Source organism: Ictalurus furcatus, chromosome 2, assembly GCF_023375685.1.
Source record: "Ictalurus furcatus strain D&B chromosome 2, Billie_1.0, whole genome shotgun sequence".
NCBI classification, from domain to species: domain Eukaryota; kingdom Metazoa; phylum Chordata; class Actinopteri; order Siluriformes; family Ictaluridae; genus Ictalurus; species Ictalurus furcatus.
In genome coordinates this window covers 19,855,812-19,881,751 of record NC_071256.1, presented here as the reverse complement: position 1 = coordinate 19,881,751, position 25,940 = coordinate 19,855,812, and the positions used below count along the sequence as shown (strand labels likewise).

The window sequence follows — 25,940 nt, the reverse complement described above, 5'->3', positions numbered from 1 at the left end:
ACAGAATAGATTAGCGGACTAGACTAGGAGATGCGACTAGACCAGAGGATGGGGACTAGACTAGGGCACAGAATAGACTTGGAGCTAGACTTTACTAGGGATCAGATTAGAGTAGGTAATGGAACTATACTAGGTAATAAACTAGACTATGGAATGGGACTAGATTAGAGGACAAATTAGACTGTGGATGGACTAGACTAAATTATGGATTAGACTAGGGGATAGAAGTGCAGTAGGGGACAGAACTAGATTTATGGAGGAACTAGCCAAGGTACAGACTAGATTAGGGTCCATGACTGGGATTAGAATAGTGAATGCACTTGAGAACAAACTAAACTATGGGACTGGGACTAGAGAATGGATTAGACCAGGGGACTTGACTAGGGGACTTGACTAGCTAAGGGATCTAGACTAGGGAATAGGACTAGATCTAGACTAGAGGACAGAACTAGACTAGGGGATGAGAACAGACTAGGAAACAAGACTAGACTACAGGACAAACCTGATTATTCTCCTTTCACCTTGCCATCGTAGTGTGTGTGTATGTGTGTGTGTGTGTGTGTGAATGAGAAAATAAAAGGCTGCAGTCTGGCACTGGGTCTATATCTGGCAGCGCATGCTCGGCCTGCTTTAATCTGCGTGTATCAGGCAGCCCGATGGGGGAGCGCTATCTGGCAGGAAGTTCCATCTACATGCTGTTTAATCTGCACTATCAGGCTTTCAATGACCGTACACACACACACACACACACACACACACACACACACACACACACACACACACCCTGGCAATCAGCCTTCATGCTCAGGAGAATTAAATAAATAAAAAAGAAATAAACATACAAATGGGGTGCATTACCCAGAATGCTCAGCAGCTGGCTGGGCCGATACAGGAGCTATTATCATTTATATCATGACTTTTATGATTAGATGAAGGGAATGGAAAAGAGGAGAGACGCACGGCACGAGGCGTGAAAGTAATATATTTCTATCTATGGGATGTTATTACACACACTGACACACAAACACCCACCATTGGAGGAGGCAGAAATGGAAAAGAACAGAAAATGAATATGAACCTCTTTCGCCTCTTCTTCCTAGAAGAGAGAGTGGAATGAAGATGTGACTCTTGTCTTATCTGTATTAGAATTACTGGAACCCTTCATTAAAATTAATGTATTCATTTACTGATATACACTCACTGGCCACTTTATTAGGAACACACCCATAAATATTCCACTCTTGCCAGTCAAGAACAGGAATCTGAAGCTACATGGACAGGTGAAGAAGGAATTTATTGAGTGTGTGGTGTTTGCAAGTACTGTGTGTGTGTGTGTGTGTGTGTGTGTGTGTGTGTCTGTGTGAGAGAGAGAGAAAGAGAGAGAGTGTGAATGTGTGTGTCTTCTGGGCAAAGGAGAGCTGCGGTGATGAGGCGCCTTCATTTCCTTCCTAAACACCTGCAGACTGAGTGTGCATACACACACACACACACACACACAGACACACACACACACACACACACAGACACACACATACACCCCAACAACACACACACTTCTGGATAATGAAGACCTCAGCAGGAGAGGAGGAGGAACTGTACTAACATGCTTTTTTCCCCTCTTTTCATACACATGAAAAGGTTCAGCATCTCCCACTGCTTCAGCATCTCTAGTCTTGGCTCACCCACACACACACACACACACACACACACACACACAGCATCAACAAGTGTGTGTGTTTCAAAGTGATTTATTAAAAGACTGAATTTTTGCAAATTGTCGGTCACTCTGTGATGTAACCAATTAGAGAGATTTACACACTGGGGAGAGAGAGCGCGAGCAGGGAAAACAAGTAATCAATGAGACGAGATGAGTCAATCTGTGACTGAGAGGAGAGAGCTAGAGAGGAGAGGAAGCTAGATAAAGGGCTGAGGGGAGAAGTGAGAAAAGCAAAATAACCAGAAGAGGCGAGACACTGAGAGGAAGAATAAGGAGCTAGACGACAACAAAATGAGTAGAAATGAGAGCATGAAATAAGATGAAAAGAAAAAGAGATAAATAAGAGATGATGAGGAGAAAAGATGACATGGAAAGAGAAGTAGATACAAGACAGAGACTAGACCAGACAAGAGGAGAAATGAAAAGAAACACATTAGACCAGACCGAATGAGACCAAAAAGATAAGGAAAGACAGAACCAAACCAGCTGAGAAGAGACAAGAAAGAATGAGAGCAAATGAGAGCAAAGAAAAGATTAGATGAGATCAGACAAGAAGAAAAAGAGATAAGATTAAAAAAAGTAAAGAAATGAGCCAGACAAAACCAGACCTGAGAGAGATCAGAAAAGAAAAGAAATTAGATGACTCAAGATGAGATGACAAGACCAAATGAGAGAAGAAACGATGAGACAAGGCGAGACCAGATATGGGAAGAGAAAATATATTTTTTTTTAAAAGAGAGAAGGGAGGAGAAAAAAAGGCCAGAAGAGACAAGAAGATTAGACAAGACTAGACTAATCAATAGTCTAACTAAATCAATCAGTAATTAATAATTATACACATAAATCCTGAAACCTGAACATCTGCTACACATCTGTACCCTCACCCAGGCTCCCTTTTTATTATATATATGTCATTTTGTCCATCGCATCTTCTCTCTCTCTCTCTCTCTCTCTCTCTCTCTCTCTCTCTCACCCTCTCTCTCTCTCTCGCTCGCTCGCTCTAACCCTCCCTCCCTCTCTATGGCCATGTTGAGACTGCCGAGAGCACCAGGAGCATCTAAAGCCCTCAGGCTAAAGCCTCTGAAGATAGAGAAATGTCACATTCTCCTTGTTGATGTCCTCATCGCTTAACACAACTGAACACACCCACTCACACAAACACATAGACACACCCACACACATGGCAGAATTTCCCAGACCTGAGCATGAACCCTGCTCCAGAGGAAAGAACTCATACTCTTGATTCTCAGACTTCAAAAGATTATAAATAAATGCTCTCAATTGGTTTCAGAGGGAACAAATCAAGGTGTTAGAATGGCCCAGTCAATCACTTGACTTGAATCCAGTTGAACAAGATTTAAAGACAATATGTTTAGAAGAATGGGCCAAAATCACACCTGAATACTGCGGCTGATTAATTTCTTCATACAGGAAGCATCTCGAAGCTGTCATTACAAACAAAGGCTTCTCCACTAAATATTAAATAAATTTCAGTTAGTGTGTTCAATACTTTTTTCCCCCGTGTCATTCCTCTTTATTACACATAACTTTATTTATGGACTTTAATGTTATAATTTCTTTATATGTGCGGATTTCTTGAGTTAATACCAAAGTCTGGTGAAAATTTCATGTGAATAACCTCATTGGAAATATATTTACTGAAAAAAAATGTTGACACAGTCAATACTTATTTCCCCCACTGTATGTCAACATAACTATTTACTTCTCGTCTCTGAGAAAGCATTTCGCACTCTCTGTCACAAGCTCTGTTAGCTTTACCTTTTATGGCATTTTATGGGAATCTCCAAATGCAAATGAGCTGCGGTGTGAACGTGCTTTGCGTTTTACGGCTGATTATCATTCATCAACATACACAAATGAGTATGGAATGAATCAGAGTTACCATCATATTGTAAATCTGGAATAAATTTTGTTGTTCAGTGGCCTATGAAAACAATTATACACAACTTTACTAAAATCTGATAAATGAAAGACAATTTGTTAAAAAAAAATGCATTCATATCCAGTTTGAGAAATGAGTCCCAGTGTGTTTATTGCCTCAGTGGCGGTGTGTGAAGGAAAAATCAGCCTCTCTAGGCTTCTATAGCTTTACTACTTTGCTGCGGTGTCCTTAACAAGGCTGTTAGCATTTCATGGAGACATAAACATGTAAATATAAATCTGTACTCAATTTCTCCTCTACTACACACACGCACACACACACGTATATGTGTGTGTGATTTTATATATATATATATATATATATATATATATATATATATATATATATATATATATATATATATATATATATACACACACACACACACACACACACACACTTTTGCTTCTTCTGGAACTCAATTAATGGATCTTGTATGGTAGCACTACTTGTACTGTTCTCTGCTTGATATATCGCTTTGCTTGTATTTTCTCATTTGAAAGTCGCTTTGGATAAAAGCATCTGCTAAATGAATAAATGTAAATGTAAATGTATATACATACATACATATTCTGTTTAATCTGCTACATGATCAGTTTAAATCTCAGGAAGTCGCAGGTTTAAAGTGTTAGCATCCCTGTGTTCTGATTGGGACAGGTGAAAGGCCTAATTCGGCAAAAGGTTTTATGGTCTCAGAGTGCAAATAGCGAAAATATCTCGAACATGATGCAGAGAAAAACCTGGAAAAGACGATGCACACGGTCCAGCTCCTGGCGTTGTTTTCTGAAAGTTCTTAACGTAGGATGAGTTTCTTTAGAGGTGTCAATGAAATTTAAAATCTGCAAGATGAAAGGGCTGATTTTATGTTAACGTTTTCGCCACATGCCTGGTTGACAGGGCTAGCACAACACACACACTGAAAGCAGGCGAGGGTGCAAATACTTTAACCTTTCTGAATGTACAGAAAGTGCACACGTTCATTAAACCTATATTAAAATACAACGAAACATAAAAACGCAATGCTTTGTACATTTTCTGTGGCTGTTCTAACTGTGGTGCACTACATTATGGTGTAGAAAGCGGTTACGTTTATATCCTATGTAGTGAGCATGTGTAGTGAATAGGAAGCCATTTTGGATTAATGTGAAAGATCACAGGGTAAGAAATGTAAATTCAGGCTAAATATCAGCAACAAGAAAAACTTACTGTGCGTAAATATAATAAACACGCATATGAAAAATGGGATTTTATGATAAAATTGTGATTTTTGTGATTAGAAAAAAAAAGAAAAAAAATTACTTTAATAGACTAAGCTACTAACTACATTACTGAAAGATCGCTGTGTTTTACCGTCCGGTAGAAAAGCCAACATTCATCAGGACAATTGTCACCACTGCGACTGACCAATCACTGATTTGCACTGTGTCTAGCTCCGCCCACATATCCCACAGATACTTGGTTACAGTATAACTGCTCAGTAACACAAATAACAAATGAAGGATTATAGAATTTTAAAAAGCTAGTTTAGGGCTAAACCTTGAGGCTTATAACCATGTGTGTAATAACAAACATCATCGATCCCAATCATAAATTACAACCATGAACATTCACACACAATGATATAAAATAAAATAGCTAGACTCAATCTACAAAAGTAAAGACTGCGCACTCTGGGGGTGAATTATTCACTCTGTAATGTTGTTGAACATAACAAATACACTTAATTATCTACTAGACTATAAATGAAATACAGTATATATTATGAATTAAATTATACGGAACGGTCCCAGATGTCCCCGTCGTATAAATGAAAAACGTTTCATGTATGAAGCTTGTACGCACAAGTATACATGTTTCCTGGTTGCCTTCTGGACAATCCTCAAATAGGATACCTGCTAAAATAATAGATTTTTTTTTTTTTTTTTACTGCCAATGAGAGATGAGATGGTAATCGACAAAGCCCGGAGCTTCCCCAGGAGAGCACACGTCATTAAAATTCATCTCCATCCTTTCGGCTTTACCATTTTCTAGCAGTAAAGCACATCACTGATTACACCGACAGAAAGAGGACTACATTCCCACTGAGTGCTCTTACATTATCACTTTCATCTTAATTCTAATCTAATAGAGCAGACAGAGTGTGTATATGGCTTTCTCATTGAGCATGCTCAACACCTCGCCATGTTTAATAGAAGAAAGTGAAGAAAGACACGAGGACATGAAAACGGTTTTCTCGCTTCGTAAAGCAATTCGGCTGAACGACGAGCGCGGTTTAATGAAGCACTTTAACACTAAGGAGGTCAGGATTCATGCGTCTGATTAAAGCCAGTCTTCAGAGCGAAAGCTCGGGCTATTTTTACCTACATTCAAGACATCTAAAACCACAATAATTATTGGTAATCAATGATTGATTTTTTTTTTATATACTTTTATCCCAACTGTGCCGACTTCGAGCATAAACTTTGTTGTTTGAGGGCAAGTCAAATGAACGACGTAACTTAGAAGTGAAACAACATTTTTTTATGGAGGAATCCGGACGCTCGTTATGCTCGGGAAATCTTGCAGCGAACAAAAATGAAGATTATGTAAAAAAAAAAAAAAAAAAAAACAACCTACAAAAGATACACTTTTGTGACACCAATTGCAACAAAAATAAATTAAAAAAAATTTTTTTTTTTAATTTACGGGACAACATTAAATAAAATAAATGAAAGAAAGAAAGAAAGAAATGGCTTTCATTTGACTCTGCAGGAATTAATTAGAAATTTAACAGGAATTTTAAATGAAATCCACATTGTATGTGATTATGTATTAAAGCTTATTTCTTAAAAAAAAAAAAAAAAAAAAAAAGGTTCTATAGTTTATACACAAAAATGTTCTTAATGGAATAATTTGTGGCAAAAATTCAGTTTACTTCGATACTCTTGGTTAGGAAGATCACATTCAATCGCCAGTAAAGTTTAAAACCAGACATTGACACTGGATTTTTTTTCTTAATATTTTAAGCGCTGTTACTATTTAGTGACATTTAACTATTTTAACATGAACTAACTTGCCACAATCTTTGAATAACCCATTATGTCAAAGCGTCAATCCGAATGAAATGCTTCTGTTGAAAAGAAAAAAAAAAGTTATATGTACATTTATGCATACGCAACTATTTACTTTTCGTTAATTATTTACTGGTTTGTTTATTTATATGCAGCTTGAAACTGCACAATAAGGTACATAATTCTTTTATAATTCAACACTCCTTAATTCAACCTTTTCCCCCCTGATTGTGTACAGATGTTCAGTAATAGACGTCAGAGACAATCACTTTTTGAAAGTCTTTTTTTGTCAGAGGTAATAATGTGTAATTCAAGCTCATTAACTTTTTGAATAAGGAACTAAATCAATGTTTACAGAGTATAATAGTTTGCGAATGAAGTGAGAAACTCGAGATGGAGTTTTTTTTTTGTACATTTAACTAAAGAAATATTACAAAGGAACATTTTAATGTGTATAATTAGACCACAGTTTTACCTTAAATGGAACGTTTGAAATATTTCAGGTCAATATGACCCACTCAACAATTTTACTAAAAATAGAAAAGAAATCCTGCATTTTTCCGCTCCATGAAAATGGAAGATCTACCTTTTTTCACACTTTCATGTGATGGAGATGAGTTATTATTAGTTTAGTTATTATTTTGAGCTCATAGGCTCAGAAAATAACCTGAAACAAAAATGTGATCAGTCACTGTTTTCTTTGCTCCATATCTTAACTCTTCTCCCAACAAGAGGATCCCTACTGACTATTTACATAAATACTGTTTATACAGCTAACAGATCCATTTATGATATACAGGATATTTGTGACTTTGGATATCCAGTGCTGGTAATGAGATGAAGTTAAACCGAGCTGCTCTAACAGTAACACTGGTTTTAAAATCTAGAGCCAGTCAATAACAGAGAAGCTAATTATCTGTTGAATAATTTTTGCCGTTACCTGGCAGGCTGGTGGAGATGTTGACCTGGGCATAGAAGCGTTTGTTGGGCAGCAGCTCAGAGACGCCGTTCCTGGCCTCCACACTAAAGGTGTAGTTGGCATTGGGCAGCAGGTTGAGCACAGTGACCGTACACCCGCTCAGGCCGCTCTGCTGAGGCACGAAGCCTACGTTAGCGCCACACGGCTCGCAGTGTTCCCGCAGGCCAGAGACGCAACGCTGACATGCCACACTGTAGCTCACGTCACCACGACCGCCCGTGTCCGTCGGAGTGGCCCATTCCAGAATGAGGGTGGACTGTTTGAGGGTGTAGAGCAAGTCTCGTGGAGGAGAGGGCGGTCCTAAAGAGGACAAAAGAAACAAAGAAATACTGTAAAAGTTAATATGGGGGGGGATAAATTGAAGTAACTAGATTTCTATTATAATCGTGAACATGTTTGGTGTGAACTGAAATGATTCAGTAAGGAATGCACAGACGACATAATAAAAGTAATAAAAAAAAATCAATAATAATAACAATAATAACAATAATAATAATAATAATAAAACACATTGTATATAGATATGTAACGGTATGAAAACTTCATATCATGATTATCGTGACAAAAACTATCACAGTTATCAGTATTATCATGGTATTGTTAAAATATGCTGAAAATTTACAAAAAAGTACTGATACACACACTGAGATCATTTAAACAGGTTTTATATCTGACTATAAAGTGATGGATGGTTGTCACTAGGCTTGTTGCGATCATTTAGATCAGTCAGAGAACATGGCGGAAGGCAGCGACGGCGCTCGGGAGAATTTCCAACCTTCCAAGAGGACTAAATCCCAAGTGTGGTCATATTTTGGATTTTTTAAAGATGCTGAGGGAAACTTAATAGAAGATGGAAACCCTGTCTGCATAGCTTGCCAGAAGGAAGTTTATGTGAAAGGAGGTTTTGGTGCTTCGTTGGTGCTTTTCCTTCTTTTCCCCCTCACTTTTAAATAGCTTATGAATGCTCGTGCGTCCACACGCGTTTCACTTTTGCTTTCGAATTAGCGGCAATTCGGAGGCAGCAATTGCTTGAATGATGGGTTCATTATTATTCTTAATGAAAAACACAACAATAACAAAATAGTACAATGAAACTCGTTTATATTAAATCAAATCTTCTGCTATCTCGCCTCACTTTCGTCACGTGATATATGAAATCTGACTCCTGCTGATCTGTGCTGCGACTCGGACTCATTCGGCTCATTCTGACTAATTCGGCTGAACTGAGCAGACGCGTTCAGTTTTTACTTGTGGCGTCCGCTTTCACACTCAAAAAACAATGTTGCAGGCTGCACCTGCGTGAGACTCATACTGGCTGAGTGTGGACAGCATTTATCATGAGTTTTACAAATCACGATAATCGTGCATGGTTTTAATGATAATTAAATGTGACATGGTAATACTAACCATCGGGGAATATCATGGTTTATCATGAAACCGGTAACCGTTTCATCGCTAATTGTATATTTTGCTGGTTTCTTTTAATCAGGAAATATTCAATAAGACTAGCATCTCATTTTCATGTAATAATAATAATAATAATAATAATAATAAAAAGGAAAAAGTAACATTACCCTTAAAGAACCCTTGAAGAACTAAGAAGTTTTCTAAGAAGTTTGTGGTACAAACTCCAAAATAATTGCTCATTATCTTCTTCGTCTAAACTGTCTTGGTACTTAGTACACAATTAGCCAAAAGGCTTCTGAAGAGTCTTTAAGTGTTCTTAACCTCCTAAAAAAAGGATCTTTGAGCTCTTTCTGAAAGGGAAATACTTTGTTCTACATTGAACCTTTAAGAGTTCCCTCAATGGATTTGTCTTATAGCAATACCTGCACTACAATTTATTCGAGAAGAAAGACACTGCTGGGCAAGTTAGCATACGGTACCCTAAAATCAGCCACTGAGGCACATTTTTCTGAAAAAAAAAAAGAAAAGAAAATTCAGAATAATCTTATTTTTCTGGACAAAAAAAATCCAAACAGTCTGAACTTTCTGGCTATCGTTTAGCTCAGCTCATGTGGAATATATCGTGCACCGATATCAGCAAGTGATACCAATTCACGTTCAAACATGTAGAGCTAGCCAATGAAAAGCCAGCATGTCTCTGATTGGCTGACAGTAAAAATGATACTCTATGGAGATGCTCTACAGCTCTGTGGAGGTGTTCGTGCTTCTGATATTAATGAAGACGCTGTTCTAACTCTTTCTGATAAGAAAAGAAAACTAGAAGGAGTTCTAGTCTTCAAGTTTCGCCTACATGATTAGCAACAATGTAGGAGAGTGTAAATAAAATACAGCACAAATATACTCAGTTCCTGATGCTGCAACTCGGCGTAATTAAAGTTCACTTAGTCGCACTTGACCATCGCATTAACACGGTGCATTTATAATCAGGTTGGATTGTGCACAGTTTTTTATTTATTCATATACTCACATATCTGAAGCTCTGTTGTTATTGTTGTTTCTTTTGTATTTTTGTAATTCCACTGTCTGAAATCCTTCGTCCCTCAGAATTCTCACAGCTCTACATTCTCAGCCTACATTCGCGGCCGGTCCTGATGATGGTAATTACGCAATCAATAATGTAATTTACGCAGTAATTGCACCTCTATAAATGCTATCACAAGCCATGCCAGCGATGTAAACGCAGCACTAATCAATATTGTAATTAAAAGTGCAATTACGACGCTATAAAATTAATCACCGATCCCTCATTCAGCTGAAAGCCAGAGAAACCCATTCAACCTGTAAAAAGCCACAGCAGCTTTCTTTTCTCTTTCTCTCACTTTTGTCTCCTCGGCGTATGATAAGTGTGATAAGCTCTCAGCCATGAGCGCCGTGCTCCAGCCATAAACAAAATTAAAAAGGTAATCAATGGGATTGTGTAGCTGATAGTGAAACACACACACACACACACACACACAGAGACAAAAGTGGTTAATGTGATGGATAAGGTTTATAAGGGTATCGTGGGTAAATAAGCATTACAAAAGTATTCACACACACCCTTTTTTCCCTTTGTTTTGTTAGAGCCTCAGACCTTTTTCTCAGTACTTTGCTGAAGCACCGTGGCAGTGATCTTAGCTTTTCTTGGGGTTGATGCTACCGGATTGTCACACCTGGATTTTGGGATGTTCTTCCATTTCTCTTTCTAGCTCCATCAGGTTTAATCCATCAGGTGATGAGCGGTGTCTTGTTTCCTCTAGACCAAAAAGTTTATCTTGGTTTCATCAGATCGTCTGGGCTGAGAACTATTTAGATGCCATTTGGCCAAAATTTCAACCAAGCCAACTCACTGTGAAGACCTGATTGGTAGAGTGCTGCAGAGATAGCTATACTTCTCGCATGTTCTCCATCTTCACACAAGACTTCTTGTCTCCCACCAGTCCCATCAGACATTCTGGTTCTAATTGACCTCCCTGAGTAAAGCCCTTCTCTCCTCTGTTCCCTCTGTGATTTAGAACATGTTCCATTTAAAAAGAAAGGATGTCACTGTGTTCTTCACAGACTTTCCACACTGCAGAAATGTTTCAGCACCATGCCCCAGATCTTTTTTTGCGGAAGTCTACGAACGATTCCTTTGACGCCATAGCTGAAAGAATCATTTGAAATGAGTCGTTTCTACTGAATCATATCAAACGAATCACGTCGAAATGTTTGCCTCTGAATCGTGTCCAATGAGCATAGCAAAGCGAAATTCTTCTATAATACATTATGTTTTACTTTTATTTAATCTAACAGTGGTCTGAATGCTTTCATAAATGCACTGTAGTGTGCCGTTTCACGTTACGTACGTGTGCACGGAGCCGAGGGGGAGTCCAGCAGCGTTCGAAAGTGGCCCTCTTCACACACGCACACAACGGAGCCATCGTCCTCGGCCACACTGTGAGCAGGACACGGTAAACACTCCTGCTGCTGGGACGACATCTTGTAGGTGCCCGGTGGACATGCTGCAAACAAGCACAAACCAGAATGAGATTTTATACTTACAAAACACATGTAGCATTTCCATGTGTTACCATTTTATTACTGGTTTTGTTGCAATGCTCCCATTTGTTAGTGTATTTACAGTAAGCTTGCTATTCCTGTAATTAGGGTAAATTACTGGCAGACATCAAGGTATTAAAGGCATTGAGGTTCATTTCAGTGATTAAGCTTCTTGATTCACGTGATGTGCCGTCCTAACTTATGTACCAAAAGAAGTTTGGTTTTTATCCATCATGATCACGTTCATTTTGGTGTGTGATTATGTGAAAAAACACATCCAAATAAGTAAAAATTAAAAAATTTTGTGGGACAACACATTTACAATTCAGCTTCATACTTACAAATATCGTGGAAAGACAAGCGTAATGTTAATTTTACCCCATCAGTACTCAAGAAATAATCAGGTGTCCCATGGTGTATCTGCTGCACCACATTTTAAATTTGTTGCACCACAATTTGTTAAAATTTATTTAATAAAATTGTTCAACATTATACCAATTTTACATGTTCAAACATGTAGCACAAGCCAATGAAAAGCTAGCATGACTGTGATTGGCTGGCAGTAAAAATGCATTTGTAAAAATTAGATGCTCTATGGAGTGATGAGGTGTTCATTCTTCCAATATTAACCAAGAATAATAAACATTAAGACAATAAAGACAATGTGCAAACCCGAGCCATATAACAGATCTTAACGTCACTGAGGACGATTAATATACGAGTTTTACTCTTTAACTTTACGCCTACACAGTTGGCAACAAGGTAGGACCATGTAAATAAAGTGGAGAGCAAAAATTCCCAGTTCTTGTTGCACTCCTGTAGCAGCTTTGCATAATTAACTTTTGAAAATTGAATTCTAATAACATATTCCTGAACTAAATCCCCAAAACAGCAACACCTGCAAACCAACTTAAAACCCTTTCAAACCAACAACAGAGATTTGGGGCTAAGTGGATTTGATGTTAACCGATGACAGGAAATCACCGTCTGCCTCACCTTCCTGTCAGAACTAATCTGAAGTCTGTAGAACAGGAAACTGCATGTAGGCTGCATAATCACCGTGCTAATGCCTGTCATTACATACCCACTGACAACACTCTGTCCTGAAACACCGATCTTTAGTCTCGCGTTAATCCGAAGGCTGGGTCTGAATTTGGAGCTTTGTGATGCTTCGGTTTGTTTGCGCAGTGCAGCGCTTGATGTAGATGGCGAGGCGGAAAATCAGATGGAATAAATCAGAGCTGAGCGTTGCTGCTGTGCTTTGCTTTCTTGTTTCTTTCCCTGCTGCCTCAGATGTTCTGCATAATCAGCCAACAACAAAAACAATAAAACGGTCATGCACTGTCTTGCATGTTGCACCCTGATCCTGGAGGCTTGTTTTTATTTTTCTTTTGCATATGAACAGGATGACAAAAATTGGACTTGAAACTTGAAAGAAAAAAAGAAAAAAAAAAAAAAAACAAAAAAAAAGGGGCAAGCCTACTCCCCAAGGAGGACATCAAAGTGACAGAACATCTGCACAATTTGTACTCAAAATGTGGCACCACAAACAATTATTGGTGCCAAACTGTTTTCTGGTTCCCTCGCAGAATACTCGGGCCTCCTGCCAAGCCAGCTGGCTATGAGCTCATCAATTTGTCTTGTACAGCGTTTAGCTGGGGCTGATTAAAGAGACGCAGAGATTTGACTGGTTTCATAGCTCCCTCCAGGTGCACTAATGCAGATATAACAGTTACAGACAGATATGATCCCCCAAGGACCAGACGATGCGTGCCGCAGCTTTATTTAATAAGTACGCTGGAATTCTTAACAAGTATTGTTGCTTTTTGCAGGAATTTCACTAGTATAAGAAGTTTGACAGACACCAGAAAAGCAGCGATGCAAGACACGAAGGGCGGATTATAAAAAAAAAAAAAAGATTGCAAAAATGAAATTCTTCCAGCTGTTCAAATGACTTACAGATAGTTTGGGCTTTTGTTGAAATGATCAAATTTAACCCAAATTCCCTTGCCCTTGTATCCTGCGTCAATAAATCACAGTGTGTCTAATACGTTAAGCATGAATAATGAACCGTATTCTCAGACAGAAGATATTAATGAATATTAATACGCCTTAAAAAGAGTGTTTGCTCTACGCACAACCGCAAATGGACGTCATTATTTGGAACCATAATTCTGCACCATCTTATTTCCAAAATGTCAGGCCAGATTTGTAGCAGGCTGGTGGAGGAATCAATAATTCATATCACCTCATTCAGATCACTAGCTTTAAGCTGTGAGTTTTAATTTATGAACGGCACTTTAATAAATGGAATAAATCCACATTACTGCTGACAGGAAAGGGCTATTTTGAGGGTCCCGTCAATTAGGAAGTAGGATTGTGTGGCCTCCTCACACGGGGCGCCATTAACATGATCAGACTTATTCGGTCTGTTCCTTTTAGTCTCTTTCTCTTTTAGTCAACACTTTTTACATAAAGCAGAGTCTTTCAAAGTAGGACACCACGTCCCGTTCTGTCCTGTTCTTTGTTGAACGTACACAAGTGGATCTGGAGTTTTCAAAATGAAGGCATTTCTATGAAGCCCATTTAACAGGACTGAGAGATTATAAAGGCTTCGACTTGTGTGACATTTTAATCAGAACTCTGGGAACTCTCACATGTCCTAAACAAAGATTACATCATCACCGTCAGTGGCCTGTAATAGTCAGCAGGGTCTAAATCACAGGGATTTGTGAGGACAGGAATGTCATATAAAACTTACTGAGGCAGGATGATTTATTAAGGCAGAGAGAGAGAGAGAGAGAAAGAGTCCTGCATGAAATCCTCTGCTTTTTTTTCTTATCCTTCCTTTTCTTTCATTATACATGGTGCATCTTGCACTAAATCAGTGTTTAAACAGATCACTGTATTCGTCCCATTCTAACCCAGGATAAAATTGCTGATCTTTGACTTTTACATTCTAAATCAACATAATTTGTATGCATCAAATTAAAGTGATGTTAAATTACAACTGACGCTGAGGCAGCTGATAAACAGCGCGCATAACCGAATCCCTCCCGGATCCACACCCTCCAGTTTATTGCGACAGAATAATAGCATCAACATGGCCATGATGCCCAATTACAGGATATTACACTGCTCAGTCTCAATCATAATCTCAGTGGTGGCTCTCATTCCAGCTTCACGCTCCTCTTCCTCGATGTCTTATCAGTCGTGATCCATGTAAATGTTTGATTAAAACCAGGGGGATGCCGTGAGCGCGCCGAGCCTGGTTAAAAGAAACCCATTTTGCTTTTGTCTCTTCCATCACGCTTATTCAGCCATGGCTGTTCATTCATTGTTTATTCTTTGTCTCTACTGAAAGGCATCACACATTCTGTCCTCCTCTCTCTCATAATAAGACCTTAGTACATCCTTCCATCTCTAGTCATCTCAGACTATTTCAAATCATGCTGTTCCTCCATCACCGGTTCTGCCCTCACACCAGGTTCACCACCACGTTATGTCACCCAGTTCCAAGGTGTGAGGACATGCCATGGCATGACATCATCAAAAGTGGCCCAGCGGTCCATCTCAGGATTTTGTTTGCTTTATGTCCCCCTCTGATGGATGGTTTCCATTTAGCTCAGATGTGAGGTGATTTGTTCACGTCCACAGCCGAGGAGCTCTACTCATCCAGGCCTGACGCTGAGGCCATGAGGCCGGCCTGAACCCAATCAGCTTTCACCTACCTAACCGTGGGGGCTGGTGGGTCTTCTTATGGTGCGTGTGTGTGTGTGTGATGGATAGATTGAGAGTCAGACCGCATTGTATTGCACGCAGCCGTGAATGCCGAGCTACTGTCTTGTGAACTTGTCCATTCGGGTCACTGCCTTTGCAGATAATAGTCACCTCATGGATTCACACACACTTAAAAAGTGGAGAAGAAGAAATAAAGCCAAGAAAGAAAAGCAAGCAAAGAAAGAAATGTACATATTCAAATTACCACCTTTTTTTTTATTATTTAGCCGGAAGAATATCATTCCATATGACCCCATGATTCCAATTTGTTCCCAGTGGAGGCACTGTGGTTAGGGCTCTAGTCTATGGATCAGAAGGCTGCAAGTTCAAATCCTCAAAGCACAAAGCGAGCTCCATGAAGACAAGGTTGGAAGAGGATGGACGAACTCGTATGTCCTGCACAACCCCACTGAACACCTTTGGAATGAACTGGAACTGGAGCCTCCTCGACACCCTAACATCAGTACCTGACCTCAATAATGTTCTTGTAGCTGATTGAACACAAATCCCCACAGCCACACCCCAAAATCTAGTGGAAAGCCTTCCACTATTATAACAGCAAGGGGTAGTAGATCTGGAATCGGATGTTCAACAAGCACGTATGGGTGTGATGGTCAGGTGTGCACGAACTTTGGCTATATAGTGGAGTCACTCTATACAGGACCACACATTGGTGGAAAAATCAGCAGCAGACTTCGTGTGCAGGCTATGAAGTGTTTATTCACAATTGCTTGGTGGAAAAGTAGGTTTAAGAACAAGATAAAGAAAAGAAACCCTAAACCTTATTGACATTTGCAAAAGAAGTTTTTAAAACTTAACGAGAATCATGGTGCTGTGATACTCCTCGATGCTATAGCAAAAGCGCAAGCTAGTCATTCTGAATCCCATCACTTACCTAGCTGCCTCAACAGACATTGCAATACAATACTTTAGGCTAGGTTTGCCAGTAGCTGATTCTTGAATGTAATCAACAATTAAAGTCCACAAACTGCAGAACAAATCAGAGTCTCCCGTTTGATCTCTCTTTGCTCCACAAAATCAAGCCTCATCAGTGTAATTTATTTGTTGCAGTCCCTGTCCCCTCTAGCCCTAATCTAACATCTCAACATCCACATCTGCTCCACCAGCCATCCATCACTGCACAGAGGGAGAGATGAGAGGCAAAAGCAGACAGGCAGAAGCAGGACGAAGTTAAAACAGCCTCATGCATGTTGATAAATTGATGGTTTGTGTCTGCATCTGAATTTCAGAGCAATTTCATGTGTGAGGTTCAGGGAAATGACATGGAATAGATCGGGCGGGGGGTGAGGGGGAATCCAACCAACACCTCCAGGCATGCTAGATATTATGATTGAAACGTGTACACAATGCAAGATGAAACCAAATCTGACTCACTTTCTGAGAAATGTGGAGGGGGAAAAATGGGCAGAATGAAATCGCTTTGCGTGCAATCGCTTCATCCAACAAAGCCCATAGCTTATTGTTTGCTGAGAGTAATGAAGCTTTCGCTTGTTCGGGTTTTCAGCAGAAAACTTTTAACGTGAGCTTTAGATGAAACAAAAGAAAAATGACTCATTCTGACAACGTGAGCATTTTAACTGCTCACTTCCAAGAAAGAAAAAAGCAACTTACACAGACTACTAAAAAAAAAAAAAATCTGGTTAAAAAGGCTGGGTTTAGAGAAACGAGACGGAACATCTACGCCTACAAAACGAGCCAGTCGGACCAGTTAATTCCGATAAGTGAAACAGGTTGAGAAGATCTGCTTTAGAGAGCTCGCTGTTAGGAAGACTGGAGACAGATTTTTGAATATAAATTTAGACTGTTCTACAGTCTGTACAGGCTTCGGAAATCTATAACAATAGGGCAAGGCTAAGAAAACAACTAAGAGAAGTGTTAGATATATGGACCTGTAAGGCTGAGGAATCAATAGAGAGGTTAAATGAAGAGTATTTCACACTATAGCTTCTGGATTGCTTTCCCAGAATACTCTTTCTTTTCTTTTTTTCCCCCTTCATTCTACTCATTCAAACTCTACTCATTCTAAGAACAGGGGGAAAAAAACCATTAAGATCATAAAGCACTGCTAATGACGCAGTAATATTCAGTAACACATCAGCCAGTGACAGAATAATCACAGCTGAGAAGGACATCAAAGGAAAATGTCTCATTTTAAAGATGAAATTGTGATTTTATTTTCGTTTCAGTATAAAAAAAAACACCACCTAGTGCATACACAAAAAAAATTGTATAAGCAATAAAATGAACACATGGCTGAGAAGACTCCTTTGCAGTCATTTTAAAGACACGCCCCGAGTGCTCCTTCACTCCGTTCCCATCTAAGACTGTTTGGACAGGACAATATGGTGGAATCCTGAGATTCGTATGATCTGGCTTTCTAGCTTAATTACACATGTACGATCACGTTTAACGATTTTTCATTCCGTATCAGAAAACATCCCGTGCTGCAACAACTCAACAGGCTGAACATTTAACATGGTCTCAAATAAATAATTTTCAAACTCATGTTATGAAGTATGTGCATTATGCAGTGTTGGGAGGAAAAAGTAGGATTTCTAAGCATACACATTGCATACATCTTGTGTGTAAATTCATCAAGTCTGCATCCTGCTTTTGGTTCACATCAAAGCCGATCCCAAAAAGAGCCGATTCACTGATCCCAGGCACCCAAAAAAATAACAGTTAAGCCTAAAACTTTGGAGTCGATTCCACACAACGAGAATGATTCGTGTCGCACGCACACATGGCGCATAAAATGAAGTTAGCATCAGAGTGTTACAGTTTCAGTTATTTAAACCAAATTATCGTGTTTACGCACTGAAGCTGGGAAGACATGACTAGTGGAACTTCATACTAGTATAACTTCAGAACAGCATCACTGGCAGAAATGCTTCATGGTTATTTCAAAATCAGGATATTTCTCGACTGATGGTTATAATTAGACTCGCCAGAAAATCTAAAGAATACTGCCAAGCGGAACTGTTTTTCACCTCTGACATGAAAAACGTTGCAGGAACGCAGAATAAGACATGTTTAGTATTCCAGCACGTCTGAAAATCAGTAAGAGCTCTGGCGCTGAGGAAGCCTCTCACACAAAGAAACAAGAATTCACTTAGACACATACACACATGCTTATCCCATCCACACATGCAGGACCTGCCAAGAGCACGCGGGCAACAATTAACAGCATCTGTCATGCTGCCGGTGGAATAAAGAATGAGTCAGGAACACAATCAGAGAACAGCAATTAAGCTGCAAAATTGAAGCACCAGTGACCTTGTTGTGTAATTAACAGCTCTTCTTTTATTAATCCCCTTTTTTGGCGGAGATTTAATTAAAAGACAGGATGTAGTAGTGTGTAAAAAAAAAAAAAAAAAGGAAAAAAAAAAGAAAAAAAGAAAAGGAAAAAAGAGAGGAAGCCAGGGGTGTGTGTTCGTGTCAGATTTACAGAGAATGAAATGAAGAATAAGAAGGAATACAGTCGTTTAATGTGGATAACAAACTGAAGTGAGAGAGAAAAAGAGTGAGAGAGAGAGAGTGAGAAAAAGGGCGAGAGCGAGAGAGAGAACAGAGATATTAAACACAGATGAGATGGACAGAGAGAAAACAAGATCAACAGGAAGAAAGGCCTGAAATAAGGGTGTGGTGTGTAATAGAGCTCCAACAACTATTTGATAAAATTGATAATCGATTATGAAAATTGTTCCCAACGAATCTCATTATGGATTAGTTGGTCTACAAGGGACGGGGCACATTTACTCCCTATGCTACTTCAGTTCCAAAAACACGAATCGGAGAGTAAATACTAAATTTGTGTCCCAAATTACATACTATACACTTAGACTATACACTGTGTACTCTACCACCTAGTGTATGAATTTTAGAAAGGTAACATCTTCTGAAATGGAACACTAGTGGTTTTTTACTATCCGGAGGTATAAGCCGTTTCCCAGTCGATGGTGCTTGACATCATACACACGTAACGTGACACCGCTAGCTTTAGCAGGTACCTAGAGTCAACGACAATGACTTTCTTCAGTTTACTGTTTATATCAGCGTAAACTTTTATACCCAACATGACCCCAGTCTCCATCAGATGGCGGCGTAATTGTCAGGTGACAGCGGAAAAAAGGTGTGCGACCCAAGTCCTCTAAAGCAGGAGAGCATTTTACTGTACATACTCAGTAAAAACAGAAACGTCCTCTCACACTCAACTGCTTTTATTTCCAGTAAATCTGGCTCTTACCATGTGTAAAGATATGTATTATTCATAAAAATATCCAACAATTGAGACATAAACTGAACAAGTTTCACAGACATTTGAGGAACAGAAATGGAATAATGAGTCCCTGAACAAAGGGGGGGGGGGGGTGAATATTAAAAGTAACAGTCAGTATGTGGTGTCCTCCAGCTGCTTTAAGTACTACAGTGCATCTCATCCTCGTGGACTGCACCACATTTGTCAGTTCTTGCTGTGAGATGTTGCTCCACTCTTCCACCAAGGCATTTGCAAGTTCTCGATCACGTCTGGGGGGGGACACATGGTTACATGTAATTTTCCACTGCAGGGACGATCAGCTGTCCTTCCTGTCTCCCTGTAGCACTGTCTCATGTGTCTTACATTACAGACATTGCAGTTTATTGCTCTGACCACATCTGCAGTCCCCATGCCTCCCTGCAGCAGGTCTATTGCATGTTCACGCAGGTGAGCAAGAACCCTAGACATCTTTTTCTGGTGTTTTTCCAGAGTCCGTAGAAAGGTCTCTTTAATGCCCTAAGTTATGGTAGTGGAGTTTGTGTAGCACGGAAACACAACAGCGATGCACGAGCACAAACTCATGTTTATATCCAAAATGCTCCACTGTGCAAGGGATTGGGGAAACTGGCACGAGTTGCTTAAGAGCTTCAGTTTATATCAAGTTTATTGTCATTATATGCTGTATTTGCACGATGCAGTGTAAATTTTGTCCTTTATTATAACAGAAGTGATCTGTAAGTGATCTATAAGATAAAAACCATGAGGTGCAGTGAAAGTGAGATTTTATTATTAACTTAGAACTGCAGTTTAATTCAGTGCTTTTTTGTGCATTCATAAAAAATAGTGCATAAATAAATATAATATAAACATGTATATAAAAACACTCACACACATACATATGTATGTATAGGTGTATATAAAAAAAAAAAAAAAATATTTATATATATATATATATATACATATATATACATATATATATATATATACATATATATACATATATATACATATATATATATATATATATATATATATATATATATATATATATATATATATATCGATTCTGAAAATAATCATTAGTTGCATGAATAATCATTAGTTGCATGAATGCATCATTAGTTAAGAACCTCTCTGTCCCAAAACCACAGATTTGAGGATCAGTGTTGTACAAAAGAGTAAGCACCTTTCGGGAAAATCGGGCTGTACAGGATTTCATGCCTTTATTTTTTTTATATATATATATTGTTGCAGCCAAAAACGCTTGATTTTGCCATGGCTTTTTAAAAAAATTGAGATGCAACTTTGCAAGTTTTTTGTGCTTTTTGTTTTGCAGAAAATGAATTGCAGTTGAACAAAATTGTTCTGCACACTCTTTCACAGTGATGCTTGTTGGTAAATGAGACCTTTTAGCTGTAGTCATGTTTGACGCACGTGAATCGAACAGATCTTTGGCTGAATGCGTTTTATGATGATGTCACATGACGCATCTTCGCCAAAATTTGAGGAAAATCGGCGGTAATTGTAAAAAATTGCACGCTCCTCCAAATATTACTGTGTTTCCTTCATTTTGTGTTCATTTCTGTGATCACAATATCACGAAATCCTAGAGAGACTGGAAAATAACTCCGTCTGACGAAGATTGACAGAGTTTGGACGAAGATTTCATGAGCTATTTTTACAACAATACATATTTCACCTAGACATCTACGCCCTTACACCTCCATTACTGATTATTTCATAATCGACCTGCAGAGTGTAGTAACTAACGTTTGTACTGTAGTAACCAGCCGACTCACTGCTGCATTAAACAGCACAGAAAGCATTTTCTGGAGATGGACTGCTGAAGTCGGGGCCTTGCTCTACATTGTAATCGCACTCTAAAGTTGCATTTTAATGCAGAAATCTTTTCTTCTTTATGCAAACAAGAAACAACACTGGAAGATGTGCAAGCTGATTTGCATATAACAGCGGGCAAATTTCAATGCAAATGTAAAAGTATGCTGTTAGAATCTTATGATACACAATCCAGATTCAAGACGCGTTCAAGATTCAAGTCTGACACGGCATCTGATCGCACTGCTAAATGCACCGTATTAAAATGATAAAAATGTCCATCTCTTTAATATAGAGTGCACTGTATGTACGTAACGTTTTAAAGCATTCAGGACGTTCTGTTCTCCTCTTGGCAGTACGACGTCCGGAACATTTACTCATCATCAGCACAACGTGTCCCCCCAAACTCCACACCTCGAACAACTATGAGCTGTCAAAACCATTTTCCGTCTCTTTTTTCCCCTCGCCTGACTCCACTGCTGCAGAAAACCAGGTGTCACTTCTGACAGTGCTTTTTCTTTTTCTTTTTGCACTTGAAAGACAGCTTTTAGAAACACAACTTTCTCTGCAGATTACTGTAGAAACCCACCAGTATTTAGACGTCTCGTTCTCGCTTCTGACAGGCTTGGATATTTCAGATAGCTCCTTCAATAAACAAATTTAGGCTACAAATCATATTCATATTCGTGTACTTTGCTTATTGCTCAGATTTCTGTGCCGCTGTAACTTACTTTCAAAGCAGCTAAGATCTTTCACTCAGACGTGGAGGTCAGCAACATCAGGTCATTTGGATATGTCAATGCAGTAGCCAGGCCATTAATGCATTTCTTTATTTCTGTTTCGCCATCAGAGAGAGCGAGAGAGAGAAGCCTGACTCTGCACTTCCAATGGTACATCCTATAGCTGCCGCCGGAAGGAAAGCTGACATGCTGGAAACAACTTTCCCACGAGATTATTGAAAAAAACACTGCAATGTTTATGCATATATTCAGAAAACTCCAGTTCTGGTTTTGATTTCATAGCAAAATTCCTAGGTTCTTCTGTGTGCTGCGAGTACTTTTAGTAGAGATGCACCGATACTAAATTCATCAGCCGATACTGATAACCGATTATTCAGAGTGATATCGGCCGATACCGATAGTTCTGCCTTTTATGCCTTCTTATAAGTGAATAATAATTAATTCCACAATTCTGAAAGAAATGCAAATAAAAACTTTTTCCTCTCCATTTCAACAAGATGTTTCACAGTAACCGGTCTCATGAACAGAAAAGACATTACTCACATTAACATTAACACATGAACTAAATTCTGAAGATTAAATTAAGATTTCTTAACTTATTGAATATTATTAATTCATATTAAACATTGACTGAATTCTAAAAAACCTCCTGTTAGTCTCATGTTCACTCACCACAAACAAAAGCATTTCTACTTCATCACTGACATCAAACTGGTAATATATAATATAAACGTTTTTATATATTAACATTAACTGGATATGAAATATACTACTCTACAAATATATTTTTCTGTGCAATATATACCTTTTTTGTCAACTCACCTTCATTTAAATCTTTCAACGGTGTACTGGAGCTTTAATTCAGCTCGAGCAACGCAGGGAAGAAAAAAAAAAGTTGACTCTACCCCGAAACTCCCGCTTCACTGCTGCAGTGTCCGGTGTGCAATTTTCACAGTGCAGAGCTTACAGAGATTACAAACTGCAGCTTTGTCATCATTCCACACAAGAGACATCTTTTACATTTACACACAGCATGAAATCGATGTGTTTTCCTGCTCTCTTTTGATTGACAGGATATAATCAGCACTGATCATCGGATATTTTTAAACTATCGACCGATAGTTAACAGCGTGAAAAATGGCTGATTATACCGATTATTGGCTGATACATCAGTGCCTCTCTAATTTTTAGTAATTGTAACACTTTAATAGCTTTAAATGTTAATAGTAAAAAAACGTGATGATTAGGGATTCAACAATTGGTAAATGGCGCACTTATATAGCGCTTTTATCAAAAGCGCTTTACACTGCGTCTCATTCACCCATTCACACACACCAATGGTAGCAGAGCTGCCATGCAAGGCGCTAATTTGCCATCGGGAGCAACTTGGGGTTCAGTGTCTTGCCCAAGGGCACTTCGGCATGTGGAGTCACGAGGGCCGGGAATCGAACCGCCAACCCTACGATTAGTGGACAACCCGCTCTACCACCTGAGCCACAGCCGCCAATTGAATGCAGATTTAATGCAAATTAATTAATTAGTGCAAATTAATAAACTATAAATGATGTTCATCATATGGACAACAGCACCTCCCCTGAGTACAGCTTAGGGCTAAGAATGGACAGTGATCGCATTTTAGTGCGTCATGACCGCAACAATGCAATGGTGAACCACGTTCCCACCCAACATAACGTCAGAATTTAACAAGCAAAACTCGACAGAAACCGATTCGACAGAGACGCCTCGCTCGCCAACAAGTCTAGCCGTTCTAGTTACTGACGTGTATGCCTGAAATACTGTTAGAATACACTTCAGACAGGAAGAAAACTATTGAAGAATAACTATTTCAAACATCTGGCCTTTGCTGTGACCTTCCAGAATCTAATCAGTTCTAATCTGCTGGTTACAATCATAATTCCATATAAATCATAGAAGCATTCAACCATTCGATCTCGAGACACTGTACTAATGAGAATCTTGGACGGATGCACAGATGGACAACACAAAAATAATGCCTCCACCACCTAACGACGGAGGCTTAAAGCGCACCTATTATGGTTTTGAAACGTGCCTAATTTTGTTTTAGAGGTCTCATGCAATAGATTTACATGCATCCAAGGTCAAAAAACACTTTAATGTGCTCATAATTTAAACTGCTGCATTAATTTTCCCCCCAGTGTCACAAACGACTCTTTAAATGATCCATTCTAAAGGATTCTATTCTAAACTCCTCCTTTCAGAGAGCATACTCTGCTCTGATTGGTCAGATGTCCCAGTCTGTTGTGATTGGTCTACCGCTGTCGGCGAGCAGCCGATGAAGACCAGATCCGGGGCTTTTTGTTACAAACCTACGTAGGTTAGTACAGGAAGTAAGTCTGAAATTACCAACGATTCATTTCAGCTGTTCAGAATCACTTCCTTCTTTCTGGTGTCAGTAACTCCGTTTGTCGTGCGCTTTGATTTGTGAAACTTTGCAGACGTTTTTACATTCACAAACAGCTCTATAACACGCTACATGAAAGGTAATATCTGATAAAGCATAATAGGTGCACTTCAAAAAGCAGTCCACTACTAAACAGATAAAGCAATGTAAGAGGAATGAATGATTTTTATAACGTGATTTGATACCATTTTCTGCAGGTCACTAATGAAAAGTAATACAGCTTGTGTATTGTACTCCAAACCCTGACTCCACCCCCCGTTTTTTTAAACACATTACTCAATTTCATCAGCTAAATCTCATGAACTCCTTAAGTACTCAGAGTTTATTACTAGACAAATGAAAATGTTTTAAAGGTTTAAAACTCGCTTTTCAAAAAACAGTCTCAAAAAAAACTTTCATAATACAATGATAATAGTACAGAATACTTTAACGTCACATTGTTTGCCCGATAATAATTTCTAACGTGCTTCATTTGTTTTTTGGCATATCACAGCCTTAAAGGAAGCAGCTCATCTCTCAGTGCCCACAGGAACACACATGTAACGGTATGAAAATTTCATATCACAATTATCGTGACCGAAACTATCCCGGTTATCAGTATTATCACTGTATTGTTAAAATGTGCTGAAAAAACCCCACTGAGATCATTTTAACAGGTTTTATATTTGAAAATCAACAAAACAACAAATAAAATTAGCAGCATAAACAGCATAAAGTTGGCACCATGAGAGGTCAAAGTTTCCCCAGCGCAGGTTTTAATGAAAACAACCCTAACTGTGCATAGAAAAACAAGAACAGGCCAAATTTGTAAACAGTCATCTCAAATCACTATTTCATGTCTCCGCAATTTTTTTGAAAAGCCGTGTGTATTAGTGGTATGAATGTACATTATCCCTTAAATGTCACAATTATTTGTTATTTGTTACTGTCTTGTTTCAACTTGTTCGTTTGTCTTGGCTCAAAGCCATGTGCTTGCTAAGAACTTTTTTTTTCCTCCCCAAACTTTATTATAGTCCTTTGCAGGCAGGTCAAATAAACACTGACCTCTGATTTGTTCCAGCTATCCAACAAGCTCCAGAAAAACACAGCTGATTGATTAAACTCTTCATAAAGTTGGGAATGTGTGTGAATGCACTTGATTTCCTTGCTCGCGCTCCGGAGTGGTGTTGGGTTTTCTCACACAACAG

General features: G+C 38.8%; 1 protein-coding gene across 1 annotated transcript in view; it reads right to left on the bottom strand.

Moving 5' to 3' along the window:
* Positions 1–25,940, bottom strand: part of LOC128624630 (ephrin type-A receptor 7-like) — a 122,514-nt gene that overhangs the window by 26,179 nt on the left and 70,395 nt on the right. The window contains exons 4-5 of the mRNA XM_053652325.1: positions 11,483–11,638; positions 7,650–7,988 (exon numbers count right to left, since the gene is read on the bottom strand). Of these exons, the coding sequence (XP_053508300.1) occupies positions 7,650–7,988; positions 11,483–11,638 (495 nt within the window). The remainder of the gene's footprint in view (positions 1–7,649; positions 7,989–11,482; positions 11,639–25,940) is intronic.